Here is a 21548-nt window from a genome sequence, read left to right as displayed (position 1 = left end):
GTTGCCGAATCGGGGCATGTGATACCACCAGTACTAGTACTAGTAGTAGTACCATGAGTTGAACGTAACACAACCTTTGGAATTAGCACAAAGTGAACACAAACTCAAATACCACCAATCGCCAAGCCTGGACACACCGTAAATTCAAATTCCACCAGGAATCTTGAATCTTGAATCGTGAATCGTGAATCTTGGAATGACACGAGTGGTCAGCTGGTCTGCGCCATGACGTGTGGGGCTCCGATCGCTCCAGATGCGCGATAGCTTTGCGCTACTAGCCTATACGAGGGCCCCAGGGTAGCTCCGACTCGCTGGTCTGCGTTAATCGCTCGCGACCTCGCATACTTGGAGCTTTTACTCCTCCGAGTCCTTGCACCTTTTCCCCGGTCGTGCTCTGCTACTAGTATCTGCCGGGTGATCCCCTCCTCGACTGCTCTCCCCCCACCTTCACCCTCCCCTCCCTCACACACCTTTCAAAATATCCCTTATCATGCGGGTTCGCGTCTGAAAACTCCCTCCACGATGCTGGCTTCACTGCTTCGTCCGAAACCACGTCGCACCCAGATCGATGAGTCTCCGTTTGCCTCGCCCTTTACACCAAGCGATCACAATACCTCTCCCTGGTTTCGAGCTGCCGCAAACCGTGGCCGCAGACGCGACTACGACGCGCCCGAGTTGCACGATGTAGACGAAGAAAGCCTGGACGAGGACGAGGACGAGGATGCCGATTGGATTCAAGATCACAATGAGGAAGAGGACGAGCGGCCCATGGAGTCGACACCACTTCTCCCAATATTCTCCGCCTCACAACTAGGTATGTTCTTCTTCCCCCCCGTCTTTCTCAACTTGAACTTCGCTCTCAAAGATCTCCAGAAACTGACCACCAATTGCCGCGATAGATTCCCTCCCAGTCTACGATATCACCCATGCGATTCGTCCCTTGATCGCCTCCCGCTGTGAGACGACCTTGACATGGGATCAGCTGCGATCACCGCAGGTGTCGCAGTTTTTGATCAAGCCCATTCAACAAAAACTCATGTCCGCCCACTTCTCGCGAGCCACTCTCTATGCCCTCATGGCCAATTGTCTCCAGTTCGAGAAGGAAATACAGCTCAACCCGGGAAACAGCGGTGCTAGCCAAACACGGGCGATGGTGAGCGAACTACTAGCGATCAAATTACTCCGCGAATACTCGACGAGAGAGCTGATCGACGCGCTATCCTATGAGTTCTACCCGCTCCAGGGTCAGGATCCATCGGCTGCGTGGGCACATGGTCCACAAGGGAAACGGGTCGTGGGGTCCGGACGGGTTTCATGCCTCGAAGTCGCCATTCGAGCCCAAGCGAAGCGGTTTTTGGCCCACCCCGTGGTTGTTCAACAATTGGAAGCCATTTGGGCTGGAACTATCGTCTTCCATTCAGCGGCCGATCATTTACATCGTCGCGGGAATACCGCTATTGGTCCCGATTATGGGACATCTGCAAATCCGAATGGAAACCCCATGGCTGGACCTGGGAATTCAGCAACGCGCCGCTCCGTGACATTATACAACCCCCGCGAAGCTTCCCTGTTCAAGCTATCTCGACTACGAGTACCACGATATCGGCAATTCCTCTCTACTCTCTCCTTCGCTGTGCTACTAGGGCTGTTCCTGGCAGTATTGCAAGACAGAAGCCGGTCGATCACTTCTCTAGAGGTCGTATTTTGGTTTTGGAGTACAGGGTTCATGCTTGATGAAGTGGTAGGATTTAACGAGCAGGGATTTAGCTTATACCTGATGAGCTTCTGGAATCTATTTGACCTGGGAATCTTACTGTTGTTCTTCTGCTACTACTGCTTGCGGGTCTATGGTGCCTTTTTGACTTACCCTCGCAATCAGCAGGTGGCCAACCAGGCGTATGATGTGTTGGCGGCCAATGCGGTACTTTTATTCCCTCGCCTTTTTTCCATACTCGATCATTACCGATACTTTTCGCAACTGCTGATTGCATTTCGTATTATGGCGTCCGATCTGATTGCAGTGTTTGTGTTGATCATCATCGCCTGCAGTGGATTCTTTGTCGCTTTTTTGTCATTTGGAAACGATCATTCTCCCAATACAGTGGCATACGGACTGTTTCAAATGCTGATGGGCTTTACGCCTACGGCATGGGCGATGTGGGAGGATTATAATCTTCTCGGGCGGTCCATCCTGACACTCTTCCTCTTCATTTGTCATTTCGTTGTCGTCACCATCTTGATTACAGTTCTCACCAACTCCTTCATGAGAATCGTTCAGAATGCCAACCAAGAACACCAATTTTTGTTTGCCGTCAACGCGATTTCTATGGTCAAATCGGATGCACTTTTCTCCTACGTTGCCCCGACGAATATTATTGCGTGGTTGGTCACGCCCTTTCGATATGTGATGCCATTTCGAGAATTTATTCGGCTTAATCGAACGATCATCAAAATCACCCATTTACCGATCTTGTTTACCATCTGTCTCTACGAGAAAACCATTCTTAGCTCCCAAGTGGTGGAATTAACTGACTTGGTCGATGCAAATCCCCAGACAAGAACAACAGATCCCACGCAAACTTGGCGACCAAGTCGATTCCGTGCATTCAGCAACAGGGGCCCGGGCCTGGTTCGAGAGCCTTCGGTTGCAACCTACCAGAAAGACCAGGCATTGGAGGAGGTTTTCCGACGACCGTTAAGCGATGATCGACTGCGCGGGCCCCGGCGCAAGCAGCAAACCAACAACGTGATCAAAGATTGGATGCAAGAGATTGGTTCCGGCCCAGTTCATACCCCCGATGAGCAGGATTCCGTGGCCGATCTCCTCGAAATGCCTACCCGTCGACTGCGGTTTCCATTCCGCAAGACCCTCGCTGCGGGTGGACGCAACTTTACGGAGACTACTCGCTCGGTGGCCTCCAATCCAGAGGAAAGAACCAGCCACGTAGCTGGCCCTACGTTCAGTCGTCCACGAGGAGATTCTGCGTCCCCCACCCGAACAAGACAGCTCTCCCAGCACACGGATATGGAAGGAGATGACGAACTTACAAGTGACGGCGGAGACTCCGACAAAGAAAACAACAGCGACGTGGAGGAGGAAGTGAGGAGTAGTGAAAAGACCACGCCTAAATTCTACAGCTCTCGGCCATCGACCGCGAGACTGTTGTCGCGCCGTGGCAGCCCTACCCGCCGGCCTAAGCACACCCGAAACGTTTCCGGAGTCACTATGCTCTACAATCCCCTCGGGTCACCGAACGAAGGCACCGAAGGCCGGGCCACTCCTACCCGGCCCAACCCAGATTCTTCTGATGATGAACCCAGTCGCCTGCCTCATGTATCGACCTCAGTGGACCAGGGCACCATAAAGAGACACCCTGCCCCTGCTGGTATTAGAAATGCCTCCCTGGGGTTAAACCAGATGTCTGTACCAGAGCTCGAAAGCCTTTATATCCCGGACCGCCCTGGCTCAGCTCGACCTCAGAGATCTCTGCTATTTGGCCTGGGATCTGACCTGGGAGACAACAAGGCAGTGGTTGGTGCTTACGCTGGCGCTGTACCATCTAGCTTCAACACCCAAATGGCATTCGCAACGGGGGGGTCTCCGACGTGAAGGGACGAGTCAAACCCAAGACATGCTTAGTAAATTGGTTCTGGCTCGAATGAACAATATTGAGGAAGGATTCCGCGAAGTGATCAGGGAAGTTAAGGACCTTCGAAAAACTGGGTCGAGTCGAAGTGGAAGCCGCCCTCGGGTGGATGAGCTTCGTCAACGTGAGAGGAAGAAGCGCGCGGAAAAGAAAGATAAAGATGTGAAAAAGCGCCGACCCGGCTCAGAGGAGAGCCGGATTGGCCGTGATGGACGTCTTTCATACTCGCCGAGGAAGGAGGAGTATGACCACGACGGCGACAACGATCATGATGCACCACGATCAGCATAAGGAGGCTCACTTTGTTCTCATTCTTGCGTTTTTCATCGTTTTGTATGTCCTCGTGCTTTTTGTACATTCGCAAATACCCTGTACAGATATCAAGGGAAAGAAAGGAGGGCGGACTTCTGATTGATATGATTTTTTTTTTCTCGGCTTCTGTTTCCACGAGCGCGCATTGCCTCCATTTTGTATTTTATGCCCATACACATACACACACGCTACTAGGATTGATCGTACACGAAAGCACTTATAATTTCCTTCCTTCCTTCTTTCCTTCCTTTTCACTAGTTCTCCCAGCTGTCCCACTTCCCTCCCAATTAGATCGAACCACCCCGAGGAACCGGGTATGTACGTGGAGGTCGGGCGGTCTTGTTTCCCACGTCGGTTTGAGCGCTGCCACCTCGCGATGTTTCCACTTCTTCGCTTGCGGTCATCGTAGTGCCTCTCTTCGCCATCAGTCGGAACATTGCGACGACACCGACGATGCTCATGAGAGCAATGGAGGTGGATCTGTTTGAAAGGTATATGGTATCAGTAGTGAGTGGCGAAAGATCCAGGTTGAGGGCACGGACTTCATCGGCTTGCGTCCTGTGATTGAATTTCTAGTGAGGGCGGCCATTCTGGAGGTTTCTTGTTTTCCAGATGCTATTCTCGGTGGTGTTAATAGACCTCAGGATATAAAGATAGAGGTTGTGAGATCGTACGAGTGAAGAAAAGGAATCCAAGAGGAGACCTCTGAGAGATACGAGTGATCTACTGTCGTCATGACATCTCAATGAGCACATCACCAGATGTGGCTAGAAGCTAGAAATGGACATGATAGCTACCACGGTTCGCCCAATCGTGGGTTCTGGTTCGTTCAGGCCCTATTGTTTCCGAGGTTTCTTGTACCTGGTGTGGGTGGGGCTGGAAGTACACAAGTGTAAGCCCCGCAGTGGAGTCATCGATAGATCCACGAACTGCCCCGAGTTGTTGGATATAGATATAGTACTAGTAGGTATTGATATAGGTCATGTGAGTCATGGAAGTGTAGTAATCACAAGTACTGCTATACTACTATACTATACTATACCGTATACTATACCGTATACTATACTAGCATACTGCTGTCGAGCACAGTTACGGCAAGTACCCAGGCAGCAGCTTCCCGCTTGAGGCTCAACTCACTCCGCCCCCAAAGATCACGTTTCTTCGAGTTCACCTGCTTCCCTTCTTCCACTTCCACTTCCACTTCCACTTCACCTCTTTGATGTGCCCATCTCCATGCATGCTTCTCCACCATGGCTTCCTTCCAGCCACCTCGAGCCAGACCCTCATCTCCTGTGCTTCCTACTGTCATCTCGACTTGGCATAATGGCCAGTTAACTGAGACGGCTCTACAAGCCTCGGCAGTTCCTACCGAGGACACTTACTTTCAACAGCCAGAGCCTACTGTACCCATTCCCATACCCACGCCCATTCCCCCGTTTCGTCGACGCGAGTCCGATCTTACCGAGGCCCCGATGATACCACTTTTGCTTTTCGATGATGGTGATACCCTCGTCTACATTGACCCGCCACCAGAGAATACCTGCCGTAAACCGTCATGCTCATCGACAACCACTCATCGCGTCCACAGTGAGAAATTGCTGTCAACTGGCTCTGCTTATCTGACGAGACTCTTTCATCCTCGATGGCAGAAACGAGTCGCCAAACAACGAGGCTTCCACCAGGGCTCGCTTCCCCAGGGCATTAAATATCTCTTAGATCTGACCCCTCCAATCCTAGAAGAAGATGCCGTCATCCTATTGACAGAGGTATCCTGCCCGTCGGGTATTCGAACATGGGCTTCGCAGACGCTCCTGTGGCAATTGCCGGCTTCGTGTGTTGGAGGCAAGGACATTTGTGAGCCTGTGGATAACGCGATCACTTCTTATCCGTCGTCACCCCCGCCAACCTCCCCCCACCGAGGAAGATATCGAGGCACCTCCGAAGGATCTTGGCTTTGTTGATCTCCAAGCTGAGGGGTTAGTCAATGCTCCAAACATTGTAAAACCAACCAGTCTACCGGTGGAGTACTCTCCTGTGCGTCACCGGGAAGGAATTGAGCACATCCTGCATGTTGTGGAAGGTCTCGGTATCTCCCTGGATACTCCATCCAAGCTGTGGACATTCTTTGCGATAGCCAAAGTCTTCGATCTGGCGACTGTGCCGGCTGTAAGCGGATATATTCTGTCCTGGTTCTACCAGACAACCAACACCAAGTTCATTGAGATTCATCCGGAGATTGCATACCGAGTGGCTTGTGGAATAAAGGCCCCCGAACTTTGCCGTCACGCATTTCTCGCTCTCGTCGGAGATGAAGCTTTGCTGTACACAATTCGAACTGCCGGTCTCCGCCCCACGCATAATTACATTGAGAATTTCGCCCACAGTCGGATGAATGGCTTCCTGGACGATATGGAGGTGCAACGCATAGAATATGCCAGCAAGAGCTTTGCCGATGATCTCATTGACCAGTTCCTGCACCTTGCTGGGGCTGAGATGACCTGGCTTGACGACAATCCTGAGTATCAAAAGCTCATTGAGCACCGAGAGCAATGCCCGCGAAACCGGGCTGCAGTCAATTATCTGACAAGCCTTCTGAAGGAGTTTGTGAGGTACAGACTCTACAGTCTTTTGAAAAGCAGTCGGGACCCAATTCGATCCAGTGATTTAGTCCCTGCGACCATGAGCCCTCGGATGAGCTTCACCTTCCATAGAGAGCATGTTCTACAACGCCTCATTGGCAGGACCTTCTGGTACGGTCTCTTGAAATTTAGTCTCCTTTCTGACGCCGATTTCCAGCCGGAGCACATGTACCACCAGACTATCTCAGATATTGGCGAAGGGCTTCTTGCTTTTAAAGGCCACGAGAGGGCTAGAATCGGATATTTCCATCGCACATTTCTTGAAAGTGAGGCCAACAACATGAACCGGAAAATTGAGGCAGAGGCAAAAGGATCGTTAGCCGCGTTCCAGAGCGATCAAGTAACCTTGCCGATGCGACCACTACTGCCAAACTTTGCGGGGCCCATTGCCTCATCCTCGGCCTTCGTCCCGTCCGCAGAACTGAATCCGCACAGCAAACCATTCGTCTTTCGTCCACGCGAGGCTCAAAACTGGAATAGTGAGCAGTCTCAGCTCGGAGTCGGTGATGGCCTCGAGCCCGAGCCCGACCACCGCTCTAGAGATATGTTCGGACCTCCTTCGTTGGGAGAAACCGGCCTTCCGAGACAAGGAAATCAAAACAATCAGGCTTTCCCAGAGTATTCGGATTTCCCTGAAAACGTGGCACCGATTCAGCCCCACCATTTACTTGCCCAAGGCAATCTTCTCGGATCACCCGCCAATCCCTTTGACCTGACTCTATTCCTTGTCTCGGCCAATACCTACATCCGCCAAATCGCGCGGGAACTACTTTTCCCCACCGAAAGGACCTCGATTCCAATCGAGTCTATCGATACACTTAGCTGCCTTTCAGAAAAACAGTTAAACCTGTTGCCCCTCTGGGCAGGAGGCAATGATGATGGCAGCGGCGGTGTTTTCCAAGATCAAGATATTCCGATCATGGAAACCGGCGGGTTCTCCACTCCCGGACCTGCAGTACACACTGGCAGCAATGCAACAACGGAGGATTCATTCAGTGATATTGGCCCGTCAGATTCGCAAAGCACAATCGACGGCGCATCCAACCGTGCCACACTCTCACACCAGACCGAAGTCCAGTCTCTGGACAGCTCGTTTGATGAGGGCTCCATTATGCAAACGGATCTTGCACAGCCTGAAGGACCTGAAGGTTTCGAGGAAGTCTCGGAAATTGACTACCTGGTCGAATCCAGCCACGGAGAATTCAACTTCGAGATGGACTGTGCAGACAGCGATAGCAACAGTACTCTGATGGGCCATCAATCCGACATCAATGATAATGATGATGAGGATATGGAACACCCTGAAAACACCAGCAATGATGACAACGATCACGACGATCACGTTAACCATGACCATGACAAAATTATGAATGATGCAGCTTCTCATGGATTTGAGATAATTGATGGGCGCCTCTAGTGGGCTTGTCTGTCCTATCAAGTTCGCGATGTATTGAAAACACACGCCCATAGGTAGCTATGAGAAAGAAGAATATCTTTTTGATGAATGAATAAACCTCAGCTGTTACGAGCCAGTCTTGATATTGCAGTTTATTAAGTTCTCGAGCGATAGATCAAAGTAACTTGAACCGAGATGAATCCCAGACTGGAACATGTCCAAAATCTACTATAACGAACCACTGCGATCTCGGCGCATTCGCCCGTCCACCAATATGTGACACGGAAGTGTAACCTTGAAATAGTATTCGTACCCTGATTGGGCCGTAAATTCAGAGTCTGTTCTCCCTTGATAAATAAAGATACTTTACCTGAACTTTCTCTCGGATTCACACAGGAGCTGGAACTGGTTGACGCCTGAAGTGATGCCTGAAAATAGACACCTGATGACGTGACTAAGCTGACCCACAGCAGCTCCGCAACGGCATCCGCGCAACCAACGTCGACGACCAGGGATACTCTTGAGTCTTGATATTATCCTAGAGTCTCTCTCGCAGGTTGCAATCTCACTACACCTCCAGGGCCCTCACTTCAACCAGAGAACATCCGCTTCCATCAACCCAAAATGGCCTCAGGCTCGTCCTCTAACCCCCCGAGCTTCCTGCTCTAGTAAGTCAACCCCGACATCATCTACAGCCAACCCCCGAACAACCATCTAACCAACCTCGATCAAATCCAGCTCATGCATCGCCAACCGCACTACAATCCTGGCGGAGCACTCCTCACCAGGAGCCTCCTCCACAGCCGCCTCCTCTCTCGCCTCCATCATCCTCCCAAAGATCACCCACGACAAGCCCCAGAAACTCACCTACACCCACGAACGCCTATTCGTACACTACATCGCCGACTCCCCATCCGGCAACTTAACAGATGACCAAAGTAGCCGCACAGAAACAAGCTCCTACGCCCCGCTAAGCTTCATAGTGGTCGCATCCGCCGAAACAAGGCCGACGCATCCCATTCGCCTACCTCCTCGAAATGAAACGCAAGTTCTTAACAACCTACAACCCATCCAGCACAGACTTCAGCGCCCTACCAGCCTACGGCTGCGCAGCGTTCAACGCCGAACTCCGCTCGCTACTACAAACATACAACACCGCGCCGCCGGGCGACTCGCTTGCGTCTGCGAAGCGGGAGATCGATAGCGTGCGCGATATCATGACGGAGAATATTGAGCGGGTTCTTGAGCGTGGGGAGCGAATTGATTTGCTTGTTGATAAGACGGATCGGTTGGGGGGTAGTGCGCATGATTTTCGGATGCGGAGTCGTGGGCTGCGTCGACGGATGTGGTGGAAGAATATTAAGTTGATGGTTTTGTTGGGTGTTGTTGTTGTTTTCCTTCTTTATCTCTTTATTGGGATGGGATGTGGATTGCCTGCGTGGTCGAAGTGTGTTAGCCATAGCTCATGAGTGAGTGAGTGAGTGAGCGAGCGAGTCCCCCGGTTTGATTGGCGACCTTCGGCCGGGTAGACTTTAGCAAGTACTGCAGTTTGACTTGACTTTTGGCTCTCTTCTTCTTTTTAAACACCGCAGCTGTTATGAGGTATGATATGGTGGCTTTGGTTTCGGTTTCTTGAGCTCCTTTTTCCACTCCTTTGATTTCGTTCTTCAACATCGCATCTGGCAAGATTCGTGTACATTAACCTGATATTTTACATACTTCCAGTCCAGCTATGGTCTTGTAACGTAGCAAGTTCTATTAAATTGCCGTTTATATCTCTCGGTTCTTGTGCCGAGCAGAGGGTCTGTTCATTTAGCAATGGTTGGACTTGGATGCCAGAAGTTTTCTCGTATATCCCCATTCATGACAGTACTATCTACGACTGAGTAGGCCTCATTAGGTCGATCATGGCAACTTGAAGATGCCTAAGTGGCCAACAATAATGTTCTGCTATATCTTAAGAACCTTAAAAACGGCACCTAGGTACTACTGGTAGGTAGAATGGAAAAACGATAATTGACTCGGTTAAAAAAATCATTGACATGCTATATTTTACAGGAGTGTACCTCACTTTCAAACCAACATCATCAGAGCTAGAAGCATCAAGAGTCGGTCTGCAAGCGAGACAACATCACCAACCGATCAATGACCGATTGGATCTGCAATTTATTATACGCCTAATGTTTATCTCTTCAACCATGTGAGCCACCGAAGCGGGGTTGACGAGGTGATAATATGGCGGAAGTTCGACCGGGATGGGGAAGAAGCGGGAAGTGGCTTGGATAGAGGATGCTGTCAATCTGCTGTACTTGGTTAGCTATTCAAAATTGGGTTCAATGGTAATTGAAGTCCCGGTCCATGATGAATTTGACTTTCATCGTTCAGTGGCATGAAGAACAGTTCAGACGGCAAATTTTTCAGATGTCGAGCATTATGACCAGCTGAGAAATTGCATAATGCAGCAGGTCCGGGAACCTCTGGGTGAGTCTTCATGAGGACTTATAAACGCCCATCACCACAAGGAGACAAGCGTTTGCGATTGGAGAAGTGAAGAAGTGAGATCTTGGGTCCCGCGGGGATTTATACGGCCGCCTCACCGCCCGGGATATTTCTGCCCGATCTACCGTCCGCGCGCGTGCGCGACGGCAATCAGGGACGAATTGGACAAAGGAAGAGCTAAGTTGCTGTTCACTGTATTATGATCTCTACTTGTCTGCTTCGACCTCTGAAACTCTCTCTTGCTTCGACTTCTGCCCATGATGTGCTACCATCGGTAATGCATCCCTCCCTCGGATATGGTCAACAATGAATGACCAGTACAATGGCTACCGCTGGCCAGACGAATGGGACGAGTCCCATGCCCAACCTCTGCGAGCGAACGATCCCCAAGAAATTCAGCAAGAATTGCCTACAACATACTCCCCGCACTCGGCATTTGAAGATGCAGCACACATGGCCCAGTTTGCCTATGCCGCTTACGTCCGGGTCCAGGAGAATCAGCGCAGAGTGTCTCAGTCTCAACCTGACGCGGATGTTAGAGCGCCGACTCCGTTGGAGAGACCAGTAGACTCCCGATATCCTAATCTATCCCCGTCTTATGAGGAAGGGTGGCTCGCATTGGAACGGCGCCGGCAAAATCTACCGCAGCCAGAGCAGCAGCAGCAGCATCAGCAAAGCCCACAGCAGCAGTACCGGCAGCAGTACCAACAGCACTATCAACAGCCGCAGCAACACCTACAGTACCAGTCGCAATATCAGACACAACATCAGGCGCCGTACAACTCGCAGCAGCAAGATGAGCAGCGGCGGCAGGAGCAGGAAGAGCAGCAATCGCGACTACAGGAACGGCAACGACAACAAGAAGAGCATCAGAAGCAGCAGCAGCAACGGCGACAAATTGAACAGGAGAAACGAATACAAAAGCAAAAGAAGAGAGACCAACAGGAGCAGCAACGCCTGGAGCAGGAGCGCCAGAAACAACAGCAACCGCCACAACGTGAACAGGAAATTCTGCAGCAAAAGCAAGATGAGCTCCGCCGACGTCAACAAGAGCAAGAGAAACAAAAACGACAGAACGAAGAGCAGCAGCGGCAGCAGCTTCAACAAGAACAAGAGAGAGGTCAACGAGAGGAGCAGCAGCGACAGCAAATCATTCTTAATGCACAGCGGCGGCAATCTGAACGGCCCTTTGGTGCAAGTTTGAGTTCGCAAACGTTCAGTCATCGATCTGATGATTCTCGACCAGCCCAGGATTACACTACAAACTCGGCGACCCCACCACAGCAATTTGCTGCTACGACCGCGCCAATGCAAGCACCTGCACAGCAGATGCCACATAGTCGATTCCTGCCCCAGATGCGCGCTTCCCCGAATGTATCCATGGAAAGACCTATGAAAAGACCTACGGGAACCGCCTCTGTCGAACAGAAGAAAGATGACTATCTCAAATCAGAAATTCGGTCAGCCGGGGTGCAGAATGCGATTGCACGTCCCCAGAGTCGAGCATCTATTCCCACTCCTGACGAACAGCGCCCTTTAGCGGCGCCCGCTTTTTCTCAAACGAGTCCCCCGAGGGAACCGTATACATCGGCATCCCGCAGTACACTGGAACCGCGTCCTCAAGCAAGTTCTACTAGCTATACAGGTCCTGGACCTGTGGCCCCAGTAAGAGCTCAAATGACGAGTCCTAATATGCGCCTACCAAGCCTCCCTACAACTATCGCTCCAAGTCTCTTGACTAGAACCCATCTGATCTCAGATGGCCCAAAGAGAGCCTCACTTCCTGCCTCACTCCCTTCCATCCCAACCAGACAGACCTTCACATCCATTCCCGATCATCTACCAGCCAGTCGGCATGCCTCCCATGCTTCCTCTCACTCGCAAAATGCCTCTCCCGTGTTGCCCTCTGCTTCGGGATCTAATCAGCTACAAGCAAGCAGTCCGGCTTCCTCTCAATTGAAAACTTCTTCCAAGCCTGGTCAAGCTCCCAGTACTGCGGCGTCTCTTGCGCCGCATGCTAGCTCTCAGAGTCAGCCACCACCATCTCAACCTTCTCCTGCACCCATGGGTATTTTCTCACCTCGGCAATATACCGGTCCTCTTGGCCAGTACAAGTACCAAACCTCCCATCCGGCGAAATCAGACTCGGTCTCTGCACCTACGCCGTCCCCATTACCAAAACCAACAACAGGTACCGCACCTCAATTGAGTAGCTCCCAACAACTACCTCAGGCTCCAAACCCTGTGCCAAGCCCTCCTCCCGGCCAGCCATGGGATCCTGGTAGAGCTGCGCAATCTGGGCCGCGGTTTTCGCAGGCCCCGCCTTCTAAATCGCGTCGATTGAACAATGGGACGAAATTCCAAGTCAAACAAATGCCGTGTGGCCCCGTGGCTCAAAGATTCCAAGCTGGCGATTATGTTCGAAAGTCCCCGTCTCAATCACATATTCCTCTGAAGCCGGATATGATTCAGCCCATGAACACTGCCGACGCGCTCAAGAAATTCAGCTATGATCCGGCGACGATTGCACACGATGTGTTGATCAATTGTGCCAAACATCCTACAGAAAGGCCCCTGAATGAACACATGGCGGCTATTCGGAACAAGTTCCCGGAGGTTGATGCTTCTAAAGACTTGACTACTTTCCGCTGGGATCTCGTGGAAGAAGCTCAAGCGAGTTTGGTCTCCCAAAATCGGGGGACTGGGGCTGCACCGCCTGTGTCTGACCCACGGGGACTCCCACCGCCCGTCCCGATCGGTGCGCCCGTTTTAGTCACAAAGCCCCCAGTCACTGGCCTTCCAGGGCTGCCATCACCAGCACCAGCACCAGCACCAACAACCGCGACGTCACAACCGCAAACACTCCCAGCAAACGCCGCAGCTTTGCCGTGGATTGATTTGCACGTCCCCCGTTCCCCCAATGTGAACAATCGTTACAATCCACTTCGTGAGCTCCCATTTCAGGCACCGGGCTATCATTCTCGCGCATCTTTCACAAATTCTCGGAAGCTCCCCGGATCCACCCCGGCCGCAATCCCCGGCTTCACACCGCCCAACCACCACCAAACAGCTTCCACTGTTTACCCCCCCACTCTCACCTCACTTACCTCACTTACCGCCCCCGCCAAACCCGTCTCCCCCCAAACAACCCAAACAATCTGCGAAATTCAAACATACTCCCAAGTCAACTCCCAAATCAACACCAAAATCCATGCCAGAAGCAAACTCTACATCCAAGCCACAGTCTACCCAACGAGCCACCCCCTCCGCGACACACCCTCCGCGGGCAGAAACTCCGCGCTCGCATTCCTCCAAAGGCTACCCGGAGCCGCAAGTCATCGTTCCTCCCTCTCCAATCAAGATGTCTTCTGTCAAGACGAGAGGCCGACCAAAGAAGATTGTCGAGGTGGCCATCCCCGCTCCGGAGCCCGCTGTCCAATATCCTGTGTTTCGATGCCGGTGGGGAGACTGCCAATCCGAGTTGCATAATCTGAAAGCTCTGGAAAGTCATCTGATGCAGATGCACATCCCGTACAGTTTCATTTGCAAGTGGCAGGGCTGCAGTGACACGAACCCCAAGGCAGCTGCGGATATGTGGAATCACGCTCAGGGTGCGCACATGCGTCCCGTGGCTTGGAAATTTGGAGATGGACCAAAAGTACCTGTTACTGGTGAGAAAAGTGACGTGCCTGCTGCGTTTGATAGCGTGCTGCCGGAAGCTCGGCTTTGAATGATGATTTACGAAGAAACATGATCTAATATCAGTGGCTTCTCTAGCTGATGACAAAATTACCCGCTTTACCGTTCCTCTCACTCGGAATGCGCGCCCGAGTACTATGACCTTACCGGCGGACAACAGTATGGCAGTCGCCTACAACCGATCGCATGGAATTCAAACAACGGAGTTAAGTGCCCGTGCAATGACCGACGGAGGCGTTCGCTGGCTCGACGATACTGGCGTGACCTCGGAGGCGAGCAGTCATCGAATCTCGCCTGTAATGTGCCAGGAGACGGTCAACCAGGAAGAAATGGTGGTGGCCAACTGATCGATTACTTTCATCTGTTCTATTCCCCGACCCGTGATACCCTTGCTTTATTATCATTTTTCTTTTTTTTTTTTTTTTTTTACATGGATTGCGACCGGAGTTGAAAGCTCGATATGGCACGGACAAATTGTTTGTGGTTTTAGAAGCATGTTGAGCGAGGATGGGCGCGGATGGCCGCCCCTTTTGTCCCATTTACGTGCTACACTATCTTGTGATACACAAGCGTCTTTGCATCTGGGTACCAGAGTACCTTAATCGAATGAATTGCATCCCCCATACGGGGTAGAGATGCCCAAAAGATCATGTGTCCATGAGACAGTGTAAGCTCCAATTCAGACGCAAAAAGTCGAGTAGATAACCTTGGTTGGTAGAAATCGTGCCAGAAAGAAAATTCACAAAACAAAAGGAGTAAATCGAGGAGACGTGGCTATCACGCTGAACTGAATTGGACTGGACTGGACTGGACTGGTATTTATTGTACATGCACTTGCAGTCCTCTCATAGCCACACTCAAAACGCCAAACCAAGCTTGAGGATGTGGATTCCTGCCCATCCCCTAGCTTCTGAAGACAATTGAATATCAACTCCTGGGGTTTATTTCGCTTTCCCTGACTCTGGCGACGTGGCTGTGGGCCCGGATGACGACGCGGTTGTAGACTCGATAGGCTTGGAGGAGGACTTTGTGGTGGTGGTATCGGTAGGCTCCTCGTCAGAGGCATTGACATCGAGGAAGTGGTAAAGGACAATCATCATCATGGCGCAAGAGCCCAGGAAGATGGCGAGACGATAGAGGTCACCGTCGGAGATCATGGTGAAGGCGGAGGTGGAGGTGGAGATGGAGGGAGCGGGAGCGGGAGCGCGGAGGGCGATTGATAGGCAGAAGAGCTGGAGGAGAGCTCAAGTGAGTGGTATAGTGTAGAGTAGAGTAGTGTAATTGTAGTAAATGACAAGTATGAGTGTGAGTGGTGAGTGTAGGAGTGGTGGTGGTGAGGTGTAGGTGGAAGAGGAACAAGTGGCATCGGCGGGAAGGGAAAGAGTGAGAGTGAAAGTGACGGGGTTCTTCCTGGCTGCACTCAATGAGATTCCCCTCTTCTCCTCCTCCTCCTCCTCTTCTTCCTCTTCCCTCCCACAACTCCCCCTCCTCAACTCATTCACCATGGCCGATCCTCTTCCTTCCGGCCCTAAACCCCCCGGTCCATCACTACTCGCTTGTCTACTGTGTCGTCAGAAACATCTGAAATGTGATGGTCGATCTCCAATCTGCGGCCGTTGTGCTTTGACCGGTTCCGAGTGCAACTACACCAAATCACGCCGAGGTTACAAAGGTCCATCGAAGAAGCGTCGCGCTAATGATGAATCGCCAGAGCACCAGCTGCCCATGGACCCTTTCGTCGGTAAGGCCGATGTTTCCGTCGACTGGAATCATCTATCAACTGGTGGAGGTGGGGATGGGGGACTTCCAGGCTATCATCATCAATATACACCTACAATGCCATTGCTTTCCTCTGGGTCTGCAAGCCCCGGATTGCACGAATTTCCTATCACAATGCCTCCAACCCGTCCGATCCCGGGCCCGTTGACCCCGGATTCTTCTTCTTCTGTCGGCAGCGACGGATACCTACTCGATATTTACTATACCTACTTTCACGCCGCGCATCCTATTCTCCCACCCTTACGATTCCTATACCGCTCCAATTTCCCTCCATATCTGGAACAAGTGATGAAGTTTATTGGCGCTCACTTCACCCCGGCCACCTCAAGTGAGATCTATCGCCCAATGGTTGTCGCGGCGGTTCACGAGCAAGTCACCAGCATCGAGAAGATCCAGGCTCTCCTCCTTACTAGCGATTGTGTTGCATTCACGAAATGAGCGGATGGAGGCTGGGCAATGTTTGGCTAGTGCCGTAGATCTAGCACTTGACATTGGTCTCAACCAAGCCAACTATGCCGAGGTTGCGAGCAACGGCGATCCAATCCGCGCCGAGTGTCTGCGACGGACCTGGTGGGAGTTGTTTGTGATCGAGGGAATGCTGACGGCCCTCGGCGTGCAAAGCGTGTACCGCACTAACCTGGTGTTACCCGAAGTCCCACTTCCCTGCGAGGAGCGAATATACCAGGACGGTCTGACCCCGCCACCTGCACCGACAATTGCCCAGTTCGATGAGCGTGTCTTTGCCGATGAGGAGCGTGATTTCTCTTCCTATTCCTACCGAATTGAAGCGGTGCGGATTCTTGGTCGTGTGGTGGCCACGCAAGAAATGACCGAGGGCCAGCAGGATAACGTCGAGGCCATCGATGCCCGTATCGCTAGTTGGTTCCACCACCTGCCGGAATCCAAGGCAGAACTCATGCGACCGGATGGTTCGGTAGATGAGATCATGTTTCAAGCGACCATGATAGTAAATGGAGCCTCCATCTACCTGAACTTCCCTCGTTCCGATCTCTTGTCATCCCCAGCAGTCGCCTCGGAAGTAATCTGTGGTCACCACGGTCCGATCAGTGTTCCCGCCTTCTCCCACCACGCCCATGCCATGAAGGCCGTCAAGGCAGCCAGCGAGCTGTCTACGCTGGCGGCCATGCGTCTGCCCGTGGAGCGACACACGCCTTTCTTTATTTGCGCACTCACGCTCAGTTCCATCGTTCAGCTGGCCGCCTGCTCCGTCAAGGCAGGCCAGATGCCTGACCCCAGTCGCGATCGAATCGGTCTGACCATCGGTGTTTTCCGATCATTGGCTCGTACCTGGGCCATCTCCCAATCCATCATGCGACAGATTAAAGCTGTCGCGCGCGATGTGCTGGAGCTTGGTGTTCGGCCTAGCATAGACCCGCTAGATCTTACGTCATATCTCGATGCTGGCCGATTTTGGGTCCAGGATGGACCGAGCTGAATGGGAAATGATGTGCATTCAGTCTTGTAATAAAGAAGATAGCAAAAGCTGCCTGAAGTTGGGGTTTCTGGTCCGATATAAGAGTGGGATTCTGGCGCGGGGAATTGGGGGCCAGGAACCCTCCCGGTTTACCCCCAGCTTATACTCGGGGACCAAACCCCCCTTTTATATGGCTCCACCGATTCCCCGTCGTTGAATACGGGGATTATTCACCGCCTATATGCCCATTCTCCTGCATACGAGTTTGCAGGGCCTAGCTCGGTCTGCCCTGGCCCGTCGGAAATTGTCTCGAAGGCGATCATGTGGCCTTATATATGCTTTTAGTGGCTTCATGGACCCGGCGTCCGCGACAATGGGATTCTGAGTTCTCGATCATTGGGCGAGGACTCGGACTGGGACTGCCATTGAGTTGGAGAGTAGTAATTTTGGCGAATAGGAGAATAAGGTTCTCTTCTCCGGCAGGCAGGGTCTATGCTCTGACCCACTTGGTTAGAGTTGACTCTGGCTACGAGATACATGGCATCTTGGCTTTTCGTAATATAACTGGCTCTTATAATAATATACTAGTATACAGCTGCAATTTCACAACTCCGCACCCACATTTCATTACCATCTACTCCGTGTCTAGTGTCTAGTGACTACTAGTACTAGTATTAGTTAGGTACCGTTCGTAGAGAACAGGCTTTAAATTAGCTACGAGTAGTTGCGATGTGGTTTTTGCCTTCATGCCTTCATTCCCAGGTGACCACCGTGAGGATGCTCAGATACTCACAGAATAACGTATGGCGTAGCATACGATGCAATGAAGTAGTAGCGGTTCGAGCGAAAGTAATAGCTTGGAGAGAGAGAAGGAGGAAGCTGAAATGGAAATAGTATACATGTAGGCATGGATGCCTAAGTGGGAGGCCGCAGGTGTAAGGCATCCACGAATGGTAACAACACCAGGTCGTTACAACAACAGTATAATCTTTATATGTTAGGATACAATACTAGTACGTGATACTAGTCTCTGGCTAGAATTCATAGGCGTTTAGCACTACTATATTCTTTTGCAGCAATGCTTGCTAGAACTTGAAAGCAACCCAAAGTACTGTACAATACTACTACTAGTAGTAGCTTAGTCTATATCGCAAGAGGCTTCTTTACCATCTTGCACATGAATAATCAAACAAATCCTTCAGGTCGGTTCCTAGCAATTCCAGATCCTCATTACGATAGCTTGGATCATCGATGAAAGGAATGAACAATGCATCACTTTCACTCAGAAAATTTGAATTCCACGTTGATGTCGCTGTGGAATTGAGCGGCAGCTGCTCATGTAGACCGGACAGCGCCTCGGCTGGCTGATTCGATGTTGTTACATCAATCGCAGATAAACGTGAAGAGGATGGCAGCATTTCCGAGTCTGTTGGTCCACCAAGAACCTCGAATTGCACAGGATTTGAGGAATCAGGAATGCTTAAGCTGATAAATTTCTGTTTGCACACCCTCTTCTCAGAGATATACTGGCGTGCGAGGTGTGCGAACTGGGCGACTAATGAGCCAGGCAAAGTGCCATTGCTGGCGAATTCTAGTCGGCTGAAATGCCCACCGGCAATATCGAGGAGTGCAAGACTGAGGCTGACCTCAGGGTGATCCGGGTTATGAACCACCAGATCAAAGAGAATCATCAGACATGACAATGGCAAAACTGCCAGAATCCTGGATAGGGGCTGTCAGTGAATTTCCTGTCTGTCTCATCGGACGTTTGTTCCATTGTATAATTGACAAGGCCAGATGTTTTCTTTTATGGACTCACCAGACTGGAGTTGAGGGAGCAACCTCAATGAACTTAGTAAGTTCCAAAACAGAGCGTGCAGTTCGCATCATACTGCGTTTCAGATCAAGCTGCTCTTGCATGGGGCCCACCTTGATTGCACTGGAATGCAAAAGGCTCCAAGATAAAGTGAGCAGTGCGTGAAAGTACATGTAATGTGTCATGAGGGCGACTCGCTGAGCGAGTGGTTCTCGCAATAGACGAGTTTTGAGCGACACTCCGGCACGAAAGCGCTCCGGGATAGAAAGACGCCAAGATTCCAACTCTTTTAGAAGGCCTTGTCCCTTGGTAATATATTCAGAAGCTGATTGGCTTAGTGAAGTTATTTGTAAGAAGTCATTGCGAATCTTGGACACCAGGCGGGCGTATCGCAGAAAGCCGAAAAACCAATCATAGTCATCAAAGGTAGATTCTTGTACATCTGGAATAGCGCAACTGATATTTGAGTCTTGCAGGACCTGGAAATCTTCGCTTTAGCAGCTTTCTGGGTCAAAAGTAATGTCAGAGGCATACCGAGACCTTTCCTGTTGTAAAACAAGAGACCTTTTCCATGAAGTACAACACCCAAAAGGTGCGCCTTTGCGAAACTTCATGTGCACCATTAGACCGATTATAGCCCAAGTCCTGCGCCATAATTGCAGCTTGCGAGATAATCAAGGAGTCAAATTGAAAGGCGCACGCAGTCGAGGAGAATATAGCCTGGTATAGTACTTCAGCGGAGTTCTTATGGTTTGAAGGAAAGGAATATTCGCGTTATACCATAGCAATGAGAGCCTATAACGCGGACAACGTATTTAGTCTCGGAAAAAAAACACATCATGATAAGGGGAGATAGACCTGGACTGCTGTGAGCGAACCACGAGCTAAAATGAGATCCTGGAAGTGGGACAGCGATCTTCGAAAGTATGACCATGCGTCGCCAATGCCCGCTTCGTAGCTACCTCCTTCATTATGTTGGCAACCAATCGCAACAATTGCATAATACAGCGCCGCAAAGGCTTTGTCAGTGGAAAGAAAGTTTGATAGATCTGGGGAAGCTGCCTGTCGTTGGAATTCGGCAGCGCAAAGGAAAGGATATATGGGATGCACTGCTTCAAAATAAACTGTTCAATAAGTGGATTAGTTACTGGACCCATAAGGGAACTCTATATAGTCACGGAAAGTGGGTCGATGGTCTAGACGTACCGAGTATGTGCGCGCCGAGGGACTCGGGATGAGGAAAGTCGTGAGGATGGTGTGAATTGAAATCTTTGAGATCTCTGGAGTGAGATATCGAATAACTTGTCTGCACCTTGGCAGCAACAATATCTCGAATATCTGCGAGCAGCTGTTCTAACCTGTTATGCCCGAGCCTTTCGCTGATAGAGCGAACTCTTTTTGCCGGGAAGAAAGAGATATTGTGGTTCGGGCCAAATATAGCCGTCAACTAAACCCAAATAAATCGGCATGATCAGTTCGAATGCAATAGAATTTGGAAAGCGCCCAGGTATACTAACTTGATCTGGGCGTTTGGCGCTGCCGGAAATGCGCGAAGCCGGCCGATCGGCTAATAACGAGTCGATATAAAGTGTAGTTGGAGAAATGTTGCTGTGCTCTAGCAAGTCTCCCCCATGCTTATGCCCTTTAGGTCCGAGTCTGAGCTGTGCCGACGGATCTTCTGAATATTCAATGAGTGGAATTATGGGTCTATTGTTTATTTCGAGCACTATACCGGACTGGCTCAGCTTGCGTTTTCGACGCTTTTTGATGAAGCTGAAGCAGCAATCTTTATTGCGGGACTGCACATTTCGGTCATCATTAACGTACAGCCCCAATTCAGAGATAAAAGGAAGTGCCTACCAAGCAAAATTCACACCTATCGGCAGTGCTCATCTCTGTTTCCGATATCAGCGGCACGGAAATTGAAAACTATAAGGCGGAACTTACTGCACCGGTGCTTGCGGATACGGCATGCATCACAGGCCTGATGTAGTGCTTCCGACATGACCGTTAGCTACGTCAAAGGGTTAAAGCTGCTGGAAAAGTGGCAGAAGGGGCGCCGAAATCGTTCTTTAAAGCTGTCCTTCCAAGTCTCCGACGCCGAAGGACATGTCCAATCATTGTCTCTTCTGACTCAACGGGGCCCACATGGGCCGAAAAAGGAGGCGCATCTTCGGCGCCGCAAAGGAGAACCCCACCACAGAAATAGAAACATCACTCGAGGATGGATAACGGTTGACCCACATCGGCGCCGAAATAAAACTGAATACAACACAGATTAGAGATTCTGCAGGGTAGATTTCAAGTTTTTGCGCCAAATGACATA

At 50.9% G+C, this 21548-nt stretch overlaps 8 protein-coding genes across 8 annotated transcripts; 5 read left to right on the top strand and 3 right to left on the bottom strand.

Annotated features, from left to right (window-relative positions):
• Positions 1–522: 522 nt before the first annotated feature.
• On the top strand, positions 523–3938 carry N7509_011371 (ion transporter; the record flags this gene model as incomplete). The annotated part of the gene is made up of 3 exons (XM_056636008.1): positions 523–814; positions 900–3386; positions 3442–3938. 3 exons carry the CDS (start codon positions 523–525, stop codon positions 3936–3938), a joined length of 3276 nt encoding a protein of 1091 aa, XP_056486628.1.
• A 308-nt stretch (positions 3939–4246) lies between these two features.
• Positions 4247–4548, bottom strand: N7509_011370 (uncharacterized protein; the record flags this gene model as incomplete). Its single annotated transcript, XM_056636007.1, has 2 exons — positions 4247–4439; positions 4502–4548. The coding sequence occupies 2 exons, from the start codon at positions 4546–4548 to the stop codon at positions 4247–4249; spliced, it is 240 nt and encodes a 79-aa protein (XP_056486627.1).
• A 661-nt stretch (positions 4549–5209) lies between these two features.
• Positions 5210–8015, top strand: N7509_011369 (uncharacterized protein; the record flags this gene model as incomplete). The annotated part of the gene is made up of 2 exons (XM_056636006.1): positions 5210–5821; positions 5880–8015. The coding sequence occupies 2 exons, from the start codon at positions 5210–5212 to the stop codon at positions 8013–8015; spliced, it is 2748 nt and encodes a 915-aa protein (XP_056486626.1).
• Positions 8016–8618: 603 nt separating this feature from the next.
• N7509_011368 (synaptobrevin family protein) lies at positions 8619–9463 on the top strand (the record flags this gene model as incomplete). The annotated part of the gene is made up of 3 exons (XM_056636005.1): positions 8619–8662; positions 8733–8883; positions 8978–9463. The coding sequence occupies 3 exons, from the start codon at positions 8619–8621 to the stop codon at positions 9461–9463; spliced, it is 681 nt and encodes a 226-aa protein (XP_056486625.1).
• Positions 9464–10799: 1336 nt separating this feature from the next.
• Positions 10800–14539, top strand: N7509_011367 (putative C2H2 finger domain protein; the record flags this gene model as incomplete). Its single annotated transcript, XM_056636004.1, has 4 exons — positions 10800–11057; positions 11400–13676; positions 13738–14164; positions 14271–14539. The coding sequence occupies 4 exons, from the start codon at positions 10800–10802 to the stop codon at positions 14537–14539; spliced, it is 3231 nt and encodes a 1076-aa protein (XP_056486624.1).
• Positions 14540–15133: 594 nt separating this feature from the next.
• N7509_011366 (dolichyl-diphosphooligosaccharide--protein glycosyltransferase subunit 4) lies at positions 15134–15349 on the bottom strand (the record flags this gene model as incomplete). Its single annotated transcript, XM_056636003.1, has 1 exon — positions 15134–15349. One exon carries the CDS (start codon positions 15347–15349, stop codon positions 15134–15136), a length of 216 nt encoding a protein of 71 aa, XP_056486623.1.
• A 346-nt stretch (positions 15350–15695) lies between these two features.
• N7509_011365 (Zn(II)2Cys6 transcription factor) lies at positions 15696–17427 on the top strand (the record flags this gene model as incomplete). Its single annotated transcript, XM_056636002.1, has 2 exons — positions 15696–16389; positions 16448–17427. The coding sequence occupies 2 exons, from the start codon at positions 15696–15698 to the stop codon at positions 17425–17427; spliced, it is 1674 nt and encodes a 557-aa protein (XP_056486622.1).
• Positions 17428–18569: 1142 nt separating this feature from the next.
• Positions 18570–21227, bottom strand: N7509_011364 (fungal specific transcription factor domain-containing protein; the record flags this gene model as incomplete). The annotated part of the gene is made up of 7 exons (XM_056636001.1): positions 18570–19128; positions 19226–19701; positions 19757–19966; positions 20429–20502; positions 20525–20669; positions 20740–20900; positions 21170–21227. The coding sequence occupies 7 exons, from the start codon at positions 21225–21227 to the stop codon at positions 18570–18572; spliced, it is 1683 nt and encodes a 560-aa protein (XP_056486621.1).
• Between the last annotated feature and the right edge of the window lie 321 nt (positions 21228–21548).

Source organism: Penicillium cosmopolitanum, assembly GCF_028827165.1.
Source record: "Penicillium cosmopolitanum strain IBT 29677 chromosome Unknown utg000009l:1.0-9042332.0:1.0-9050551.0, whole genome shotgun sequence".
NCBI lineage: Eukaryota > Fungi > Ascomycota > Eurotiomycetes > Eurotiales > Aspergillaceae > Penicillium > Penicillium cosmopolitanum.
The sequence above is the reverse complement of the archived record's forward strand: the minus strand, read 5'-3'. Positions and strand labels throughout refer to the sequence as shown.